The 11225-nt window shown below is 41.3% G+C and overlaps 1 protein-coding gene across 1 annotated transcript in view; it reads right to left on the reverse strand.

Moving 5' to 3' along the window:
* Nucleotides 1-9965, reverse strand: part of grk3 (G protein-coupled receptor kinase 3) — a 75122-nt gene extending 65157 nt beyond the window's left edge. Inside the window, exon 1 of the mRNA XM_074690138.1 lies at nucleotides 8341-9965. Coding sequence (XP_074546239.1) covers nucleotides 8341-8453 — 113 coding nt within the window. The 5' untranslated portion in view covers nucleotides 8454-9965. The remainder of the gene's footprint in view (nucleotides 1-8340) is intronic.
* Between the last annotated feature and the right edge of the window lie 1260 nt (nucleotides 9966-11225).

Below are 11225 nucleotides of genomic sequence, written 5' to 3' on the forward strand. Positions count from 1 at the left end.
GAGTTTGGAAATGCTCCAGTACATTGTTTAAGCTGACAGGATGTAATGACTGCATGGTCCTGACACGATCAGGCTGTTATCCAAAGAGTCTGACATTACAGGAGGTATAACTGTAGAATTAAACCTGTTTTTAGAGAGTGAGATAGTTTAGACTGAAGCAGACCAGGAAGTCTACCATTCTATGACGTCAAATCACAGGTTTCATCCATGATGTAACTGCTGTTTTCTGGTTAAAAAATAATCTTCCTCTTTCTCCTAAAGCTCAGCCTCTTTCTGTAATATTTTCACACACTCTGGCCTTTCAGGCACATACAAACAAACTTTTCTTTTTTCAGCTACATGAGAATTAACCCCAGAAATCTGATATGCTCCAGTGTTTTATTTTCAAAAGCTGAAATAAAAGCACTTTGGAGACAGCACAACGTCACATCACTACTGGCTGGAAGCAGCAGCAGTAGTAACAATGTTAGTTTTGGGATTTAGCACCCCTGCTTGATTACAACACGATGGCAAAGACCATGTTCGCTCTCCAGCAAGATTATGTAATCTCACAAATAAAACCTGGCTGTCTTCAAGAAGCAAACACCTGAACACTCAAAGCCAATTTATAAAAGCGCTGCAAATGTGAGACGAACTGAGCCTCCGACAGCAGGCGGTGTGAGAAAACCCTGATGACTCAAGTCTGGCTCAGATTCATGCTAATTTACCAGCTGTGTGAAATGCTGGCCTCTGATTGGACAAAACTGCCTAACAACAGTGATTCATCTTTGAATGTCCAAGTGAGTAAAAAAGTTAAAACTGAATGGACTAGGATAAAATAAAATAAAATAGAAAACATAAAAGGAGAGCTGAACTCAACAGAATGGAATGCTTCCGAAAAATCAAAGCAACATAAAGTCTCTCTGCCTGTTGACACTGTGGTAAATACATTCTGAAGGAATAAAGGGAATAAAATGGAGCGGAATTGAACTGATCAAAGCTAATGTAACTTAATAGGATGAAATCGAATGCTTTCAAACAGTCAAGTAACAGCCTTTCCTGCAATCTAGGCAATAACAGCAGGGCTGGTGAGAGCACCTCTCAGCTGCTGATCTCTACAAAGTCAACCATAAGCCTTAGTGCTAACAGCAACAGTGTTTGAAGTTGTGACATTTGCATCTTGTATGTTTAAAGGTGTCGACATCAAAACTCTGAGAAGGAGAGCTGAATGCAAACAGACATGTCAACAGAAATAGTCATAAAGAAGTCCTGCTCACCTTGTGTAACATCTTCTTGGATGTCTTCTTATGTTTAAACTTAACTCTTTCCTAATTTCTAATCTGCATAACAAACTATACATTACCTTTCATGTTGCCTCTTGGAGCATACTCTGCACAGCTTCAACTGTTTGAGGCATTCTGGTCTCTAAGGGGTCAAATGAGCCCTTTGGTTGTTTTCTAATGAGTCACTGCTGCATCTGAACATCCTGCGAGTGCAACAAATCTAAATTAAAAACGTTATGAAGCATTAGACTCATTTTGTTTTCAATCCCCACTAAAGACATTACAGTTATAAATCACACAAATGAAAAAGGGGGTGTTGGAGGAATGTTTTCACCAGGGTACAACAACAGCTCTGAAATTATTGTTATTTTCTCAGTCACCTTTGAAGCTTTAAACGTTGAATGACACAAATGGTGCATATTAGCTTTATTTGAATAATCCCACCTGCTGCAGGAAACGTGTGTGATAGTATTTACATAACACTGCCCCCACAAGCACTGCAATGCCGTCGTTTGGTATCATCATATCCTATTGTACTTGAGCTTCTTGTGGCTAATGTATTGTGTTACTGGATCGGTTGATTGAATTGTTAGGTAGTTTTAGCACTACCAGGCATCTAAACAACTCTAGATTCTGTTTTTTGAGGAGTTGAAATTAGAGCTGAAACAATTCCTCGAATGATTCGAGGTACTCGATTACAAGAAATACTCAAGTAATTTTCTCCGCCTCCAGGAATCGTTTAATTTTTTAAAAGATCAAAGAGTGGTATTTCAAATAGAGCTGAGGCCATATTAAGAGAGTTTTCAGACCCCTCAAGCTACCTCTTATACAAAATAGCAACTAGCAACAAATCTGGCTTCTTTTCTCGAGTTTGGAGACTAATGGGTCATTCTACGTAACGGGTGCCATTTGGGTCCGCAACATTTCATGAGATGTACAAGGCACAAAAAAATGTGTCAAAGTGTGTTTACAAATTTTGGAGCTACCAAAGCAAGTGCTCTTATTGACGTGCTGTAACAGAAAATTCTATTTCTTAAAGAGAAAAAAAATCATTTGAAAAATAACTGCTCTTTAACTAAACAAAAATGTATTTTATCCAAGTTACTTTGCTTTTGGGATCTCCTCTAGTGGACAACCAAGGTACTGCAGTTGTTTGGTACTGGCACTTACTTCTTTTACTTTATTACGTCTGATCCTTTGACAGAATTCAACAGCAGCATAAAGGCACCCAATCGCTCAAATTTTTTTAAGTGTTATGCTCATTATTCAGTAGGTACAGCATCTGATCATGTAGCTTTTCCGAACATTAAAAAAACAGAGCCCACAGAATGACAGCAGCAGCGACTAGTGGTATCGAGTCAGAGTACCAGTGAGAGAATGGCAACTGAGTATTAAAAGATGAAATATAAAAACATTGAAAAATGGTCAGGATTTTACTTGAGAAGTCAGATACAAATGTCTCGAACCATCTGGCTCTGAGACTAGCAGAGTCCTTGGGTTCACTTGTATCTCCACCTCCTGGAGAACTCCGTCTGGTCACTACTCCGTAACAGCGGGTCCTCCTCTCTCCCTCCCCCACGGCTCTCATCTCAACAGCCTCCAGTGTTGCTGTCAAAGTCTCACCTCGCTGCCAGAGGACACAGCCTTGGCCTGCCGAGAATGTGGCAGCACCGCGCTATCTCCAAAGTGCCACATTTAACTGCCCCCCCCAACAAGCATGTGGCTTAAACCTTCCCACATGCACAACGGCTACTTCTGAAACTCACCTCGCAGTGAAGACTCAACTTGCATGGCAGTTTGCAGCTTTTAAGGGTTTTACCGTTATTATCACTCTTAAAGGAAAGTGAACATTCTGAAGCAAGAAAAAGATTCTTGGATAAGGCTTCACCTTAATGCAACTTGGGTACTGAGTAAGCTCAGAGGCACTACTGTCAGAGTAATGACCTAACTGACATGTTTCAGGTTAACTTTCCTTTGATTGCAAGTTATTTTGAGTGACTGATTTACTGAGAAATGCTTTCACACATCCATTAGCTGAAGCTTTTATCTCTGCAGCTGCTAAACCACAATGTGTTCATCATAAAAAAGCTCATCTCAAACATGGAATCATCATTAGAGACATTATACTAATGCATGTTTTGATACATCCGTACAGAAACACCTCTCCTGTAACAGATTAACACCCAAATAATGAGAGTTTTCTCCGAGTGGCAGTAATGTCAATGTTGTCACATGGACGCCAATCCTCAGATTAACTTCCAGCATCAACCTGGATTTGTGTGTGTGAGCATCTAATGAGGAGCGCTGAACTCAATTAGAAAGGCGGCAGAAAGCTTTACAGCCCAAATGAGATGATCCTGATCGGGTACAGAGAGGCTAAAAACACACAGACTGCACTAAATACCAACAACACGTAAAGCAGGAAGCACACGCAAAGCAACAGAGGAAAGATCCTGATTGTAAACCTGCATGGTAATCTGAACATTTTGGAAAAAAGATCAGCACTGCAGACTGATCAAAGAAGAAATTTAAGTGGTAACTCGTATCTGAATAAGGAATCACTTTGGTCCAACATGAAATTTAATCTGTGAAACCTCAAAATAGCTCTAGGGGCACAAGTGTGACTGTAAATAACACTAATCGTTAAACAGTGAGCGGTGGTTGATTAGTGATGTCTGCAAAGAGGCGCGGAGTTCTGACCTCAATCAAGAGCATCTTGTGCCTCTTAGAAGACGTCACTAATCAATCCAACACTTGGGTAATCAATTGAACATAAGTGTGACATTCTCCAGTTGCAATACTAATTTGGGTTGGTTAATATTAACCGTCCAATCACTGCGTCGCACTGTTACATGATGGTATTACGGAAAATCGTAACCCGCTAAAGTTCAGAGCACCAGCGTAACAACGTTCCTTAAGCTTTAAATGAAATAATGCCTGAATTCTCAAGTGTTCGACATAAAAGTAATATCTCAATACATGCAAGTGTTTTGGGTATTATTTGTTGTCTTTTAATAACTTAAAATAAGACATTTATTTGGTGAATGTGGCTCATTTAAAGCCTAATTTTACTAAGAATAATTGAACACTTGCTTGGATTTAATTTTTTGAACTTTGCTGCCAGAAACGCTTATAAGGGCAGCAAATGTGGATTGATTCGCTGCTGAAAATAGTCTGTCACAGAAAAATTACATCTTCCTGCATAAAATTAGGGGAGCATTGCTTTGAAAATGGAAGTGTTTCTTTGAGCTGGTTTATAAATATGAGTGATTTTCTTGGGCTTAAAAACATCTGACGGGATACAAGCAAATATCAATAAACGAACGAGCATTCGTCAATGCTAACGAATAGTACTCCACTCTTTACGTCTCTTTACGTTCTCTCAGCTGCAGAGCAAAGAAGAGCAAACTTTGCATGTCTAAGAAAGATATTTTGAGTGTGATACTCCTTTAAGAGTGAAAAAGGGCCATTAGGTGACCATTCAGTTCTCTTTAGAGCAGATCTGTTTGAGTAAACGCAGCAGCCACCTTAGCCCTGCTTTGAAACTAAGTCTGTCACTTCTGGGTCGAAAGCGTGTCCTTCCAGACCTCGGCTGGCCTCTCTCTCAAACTGTCACTCTGCCTTTTCTGTCTCAACACTGAGGGTCAAATTTACTATCCAGGCCCAGATTATGATGAAATATAACGCCAGTACCACGAATCATTGATTATGCAATGTTTGCGAGGTTCTGACTTGGCCAGAAATTAGATGTGACGTGTTCAGAGTCTGAAGCTCGCCTTGTGTTTCTGGTTTTGACACCAAACTGGCGTAAAGTGAACTTATAGGAATAGAAATATTTCACAAACAATTGGTGGTCATTTAAAGCTAATGTTAGCAGAAAAAGTAGGTTCCAATGTGTCAAAGTCCCTCTGGCTTTTCAACTTTATTTACAGAACAGGGGACTAGCAAATGACCAGGGTTTGGAGTCACTGTTTTCACACCTGGCTTTTCTGCAACACTTTGAATCTAAAATGATGCAAAGGTGCGAAACTTTGTGGTGTCTGTTTTGAAATTGCAATAGCTAGCAGCCTGCGGTGTAAGTAGGAGATGATGGTCTACCTTTACCTTGTAGACTGAACAAATATTTTCTTTGATCCAAACTAACATTAACGCTAATGTGTCACTATAATCAAATGAGCCAATTAAACATTAGATAGTCGTGTTAGTCTCCAATATTTACATTCGTAGTCACACCATCTTGTCAGTGTTGCATTCAGGGCAGCCTTGGATTTAAAAGTGCTGTACTGAATGCACAGGAAAGTTTATTTCTACTAGCCAAAGTTTGGGGACTCGTTATCGGCAGATATTCAATACTAATGAATCAGATTGATATCAGGAGCAAAAAGTGCAGATTGGGCCATCCCTAAAACACAAAGAAACTGATGCAGACAGCTGTAGCTCCTCTGTTTTGCAAAGTAAATAAACTATTTTGTGCATGGTTGAGTCGAAATAGTGATATCGATAAGGCAAGTTCATCTGGTGACAGTTCTTGTCCCATTACAAGCACTGTGAGTTAATTTATAGACAAAAGGATGTCTGTCTCTGCTACATTTTCAAAAACTGATATCCTCACCCATTCGTTTTTGGCCAGGCAGATACGCCGATAAATGTGGCTCAGTTAAACCCGTGCCCACCAATCAAATGAATCCACATCATTCAGCGGTGACACCTGACAACCAAAAAACTCTGTTACCCGGCGTAAACATGAAACAATGAAACTGGAGTTTTCCAAAAACTTAATGTTTTCAGAAAACATTGTTCCTGATGGCCTCAAAATGCTGTTTCGTGTCGGTGACAGGCCTACATGTACAAAAGTACGTGTGTTTCCCAGATACCTGGCTGTGGACATGGCTTCAATCCTCTACCGCTTTGTGATACATTAGTCCAACTTCCCATAATTCAACTTTGTGCAATTTGAGTCTGATTACTATGTTTAATGATGTTTTAGAAATCAAGTTTCGGGGGTGGGCAAGACCTACTGGTTAAACCACACGCTACCAGTCTGTAGCCCTTTTCCCACATGTCTTCCCCCCATGCTCTCAGTTTCCTACTCTGTCCACTGTCCAAATTTAAGACTTAAAATAAACAAAACAGTCCAGTTTTAGTCACAATAAATCAGCTTTGTGTAAGCATGTCAACATACTGGCTGTTCTGTCAATGGAGCAACAAAACAGCTGTTTGTTCCAAATAAAATCATCGTCCACTTTTTACAATAAAAGGTCTGTTTTGCTAGGATCCTGTCTGTGATGCCATCAGTGCTGGTCTCATTTTTCAGGGCACTGACAGCATGTTTCAAGTCTGCAGGCTAAAGAAATCTCCTGGTATGATCTAGTAGTTAGGCTGCGAGCTAACCCTGTGTTCCAATCCAATAAAGGCAGAAACGGCCTGAAAAATAACTTTAATAAAAAGGAATCTGCAGGAGAAATTGCAGAATGGTCACAGTCTTCAAAAAACACCAGAATTACCCTTTCGTCCACGTCTGTTATCGCTGACACTTGTCTGTGGTGCAACATAATGAGCTGTTGTCAAGAAGTGCCAAAGGGGAGACTTCATTAGAAACCCTGAGGGCCTTTTAACCCGCGCACTGAAGGTGAAACGAATGTTTTGAACACGTCGAGGGGAGCGCAGCCTTCCTGCCTTTCAAGACTTATTGATAGATCCAAGAGGCACAGGAGAGAGTAATTGATTTCATATCCCGTTAAACTAATATATGAATGGGAATCGATGTAGAGCTATTATATAACGTCCCTTTATTTAAAGCTTTTAGTCGGAACAATCAGCAGGCTTGAAGTTCATTACTGTGTGCAGCAAACTGTGCGGATCACTGCTTTCTGCTGATCTGCCAAGACAAGCCAGGGAGTGAATGAATAGCCGACCTCCTCCGAAATCACTCTGCTTTTAAATATAACGCCTGTTTTAACCCACAAATACACTTGTAGAGCCTTTTTACACATGTGTGGGTGTGTCAGAAACACTTTGTGATTAATACATACAAAGTAGCAGCTTTGTAAACATGATGGAAACAAATACACACTCATGCATGCTATGCTTTTCGTTCGACTCAACACAAACTGTGACATTTATAAACCTGGTATGAAATGCAACTATCTCATAACCAAATTCCAACCACATCCTCTTCGATTAACTCGGCTACATGCCCGAAACGTGGTCTGAAGAGACACATTCAGAGGCCTGCTGAGAGGCGTAGCAGAGACAAAAGGATGTGAAATTATGTGTGGATGTTTAGGGGTTGGGGGGGTATATCATTATTTAAATCTGAGCTCAGCTGTTGCCTCATCTGATGGCCTACTCATCCTGCAAACAGCATGGACGAGCCGGAGAGCTGCACACACTGCATCAAAGGTTTACACAGTGTTTACAACGACACAAAACCAGACTCCGACGCCAAAATACACCATCCTGCAACATGAAGCATATCAATTATCTGAGTGTCACTCACAAAACCTGGTGCAGATTTTAATAGGGAGAAATTCTGCAGCTCTCAACTTGTTTTGGTGCTTAATTAATGCATTGCATTGCTGCTTTTAGTGATAGCGTCAAGCCACAGCATCTGCGTGTTTGCAGAACGCTCCAGTCATATTTCTTCACTGTATACACACCACTGACAGCTTCAATAAACAAGCTGTGGTGCAAAATGAAACATATTTATTAAGTGAGAGTCTTCGAGGCAGGCCTGGGAGCCAAAAGAGGGGGTTTGCTGGAATTATTTGGTGACAAAAGAGAAGGCAAAACCTCATTTTTATGTTGTATCTCTTGAAAAATGTGAGTGCTGCATGTCCTGCATGCAGCTGCAGCTTCATAACCTACTGTTGTAGTGTTATCAGATTATCTGCAGCACTTGGTTATCTTCTAATGTGTTAAATGACGTGTGAATTCAGTCACAGAAAGCTGCACAGTGATATTTCTCTGCACATCCACAGTCAGACACAGGCTTAGGAGGAAGCATGTCTCCACCTCCCTTTAAGGATGTTAAAATACATAAAAAATCAGCATCATGGCTCTGTGCTAACGGGCTTACCTGGGCTCAGGCAGGATGATTTTCTTACTCGCCCGGGCCGCTGGAGTAGATTTGCTCTTCTCCATCGCCATCAAATAACTGACATCGGCGAGCACTGCTTCGAGGTCCGCCATCTTTCGACCCTGGGACGACCAAATCAATAAAACAAGCGGGCTGGGGACGGGTCCTGGTTCAGGGAGTTATAAAAACAATGTCCTCCACCGGTTAGACCAACATGAAGCGGTGTGGGTGCGTGACAGGCCAGCTGAGAGGACGGCGGCGCTGACCATCGACTGGAAGGGATGGTTGGTGTCGTTGTCTCTGGGTGCTCTTCGCCTCAAACTACCATCACTGTGACAGAAAAAATGAAATTCGGGAGGGGAGACATTTGGGTGACAGGTTGCTGCAGGAATAACACACAGTCACCATGCAGGGCCGCTGGATCTCCGTCGTGGTAATCCCATTTAGTGCAAAAATGCAGGATCCTCCATGCAGGGCGTATTGTGAGGGAAATACTGCAAAGATAAGGGTAGATGAGATCTCGTCTGGGGGCTTTGTAATAATGTGATAAGTCCCAAAGATGCTGGATTGTGGAGACAGCTGTCAAATCCTACAGGTCTTTCGGTCCTCCGTCCAAACGACTGATCTGTCTCCAGTGCTGCATGTGTTTCAGTGTCTTTAAAATGTAAACACTGCGCTGAAGGAGCAGGCCACAAGAGGAACACCTCGTTGACCAGGTTTTGTTTGCAAAGGGAGAATTTTCTCTTGCATGTGCAAATATAGTTAAAGAAAAAATTCTCCAATTTCAAAGGCTGCACGGTGACAGCAGAAAAACAGGTTTGCAGCAGAAGCCAGGGACACGTGTTGCAGCTGAAAAAAAAACGGAACTTAAGGTGGTGCCAGGTTGAAATGTAAGTTGTCTCTTCTTTTTGATTAATATTTGGCTGGTTGCAGCGACAAATGTCTCAGATGCGTTTGGCACATGAGATCTTCTCAGCGCTTTCTTGTTGTTTATGTTACCGTCCTCCTCCTCCTCCTTCTCCTCTTGCTGCTGCTGGCTTCCCGAAAGGCTGAAATGTTCCCTAACGGCTCGTCAATCACTAAAAAATGTTGTCCTGAAACACCTTCAGATATTCAGCAACAAATCCAGCCCAGGAAAGAGAGTGAGGGGAGTCAAATCCACAGCGCAGGGAGCTAACCTGCTTTAGCCTGCTGTTATATCGATATCTGCTAGTTAGCCGCCACGCTAGCTAGCAAAATGAAACCTGCTAGCCTCAGAAGGCTAACTATCCAATCACTTGCACAGTGATTCATCAACCTAGTCATGTATTTTGGAGAATTTAAGTCCGTAAAATAAATTAAAAAAAGGTGTTGTCGCCAGTAGTAAACAGAGTAACAGTAATACTGGCTCGATTTCAAACACTTAATAACGTCAAGCTAACGGCACCGAGTTAAAGAAGGGAAGTCTAGCACCGTTTCCGAGAAGTCTCCACGAGTGGCGAAAAGGCTTCAAAAACGAAGAAAAACCGTCACAAAATAATCCATAGCTTCGTGTTGAGTTACCCCGAGCGTTATGGGGGACACTCCTCGCCTGTAGACCCAGTACAGAGCGACTGACTGTGGGCTGATGGTGACGCTGATGGTGGTGGTGGAGGATGGTGATGAGATGTTCAGTGCTTTTTTGGGACTTGGCTTGTTTGGCTCGGTTCGGTTATTTCGGCCCCAAAATGGCTCCTTGTTCAGCTCCTCCTCTGGGTCTTAAGATTTGGTCCAGTTAAATACAAAATGTGTTTTTATGTCAGGAATGGATAACACCAGCTGCACTATTCCTCAAAAGTTTGATAATGCGTGGCCCTCAGTGTACCCCTCCTTTAAAAAAAAGTGCATACACAGACTTCACTGACTGTCATGGCCAAGCCAAAGGTAGGGCATTGCAGTGGTGGAATAAAGCAGCTATTGATATGAAAGTGTTTTAATAGAAAATGGTATATTGATGTTTTTTGTCCACACCTTTACACAAAAGCATTTTAGGTGGCTAAAAACACAAAAATGTGTGCATCCATAACATGTGCCCTTAGATCACATTCACAATGCTATCATATGAACCTATATATTTTTTTTGTAAATGCAAAAGGAAAACTATGTTTTTAAATGACACTATCCTTGTCAAAATGAGGTCAAAGTATGCACACAATACAGTTCTATGGCCTGGAATCATTATGCTTGGATATGAGTATCTACCACTGTTTATATGTAAATCTTACTAACTTTAAAAAGCAGCAGACCAGCTATATTTGAATACTCAAGACCTGATTTGAATAGAACTACAAACAAGTTGTATGTCCAAAACAGTAATTCAGGTGGAAGTCTGTTACATTGAAATGCAAAGAGAGAAACACTTATTGCAGCAGTCCAAATAGTTCATATTTTAAAGTCTGACAAGGCAAATGGCCAAACATAACATAGGATTTTTGGAGTGAGACCTGGATTGGCCAGTTGAGTATAAAGTGGAGGCGGTGGTTCACAAAATGTGGTCAAAAAAAAAAAAGACGAAAAAAAAGTATACACCACTCATTGGTTATTTGTGGTGAAAATGGTCTGTTCTTAAAGCAGGCTGGTTCATAGACAACATATCACTACTTGGATGGGAGTTGTCTTGAGAAACCATTAACCTATCACTGTAAATAGTTACTTTTATCTTTTTTTATAATACTTAAGGGGCTTTTGGTAATCAACCATTATACTATGTTGTACTAAAAATCCTAAGTCACCACTCTATTGATTTCACTGCTATTAAAAAAGAAAGGAAATCTTTTCCCCCGAGGCGTCCAGAGGAGTTGTCTTAAAGAGCCGATTCGTCTGCCGATGGCACATTTCTTGTGCCTGGTCTGCTATCTGCGCTGGGG

The sequence above is a fragment of the Halichoeres trimaculatus genome, unplaced genomic scaffold (assembly GCF_033239565.1).
Source record: "Halichoeres trimaculatus isolate MK-OKI-2021-1 unplaced genomic scaffold, fHalTri1.1 fHalTri1_scaffold_16, whole genome shotgun sequence".
Classification (NCBI taxonomy): domain Eukaryota; kingdom Metazoa; phylum Chordata; class Actinopteri; order Labriformes; family Labridae; genus Halichoeres; species Halichoeres trimaculatus.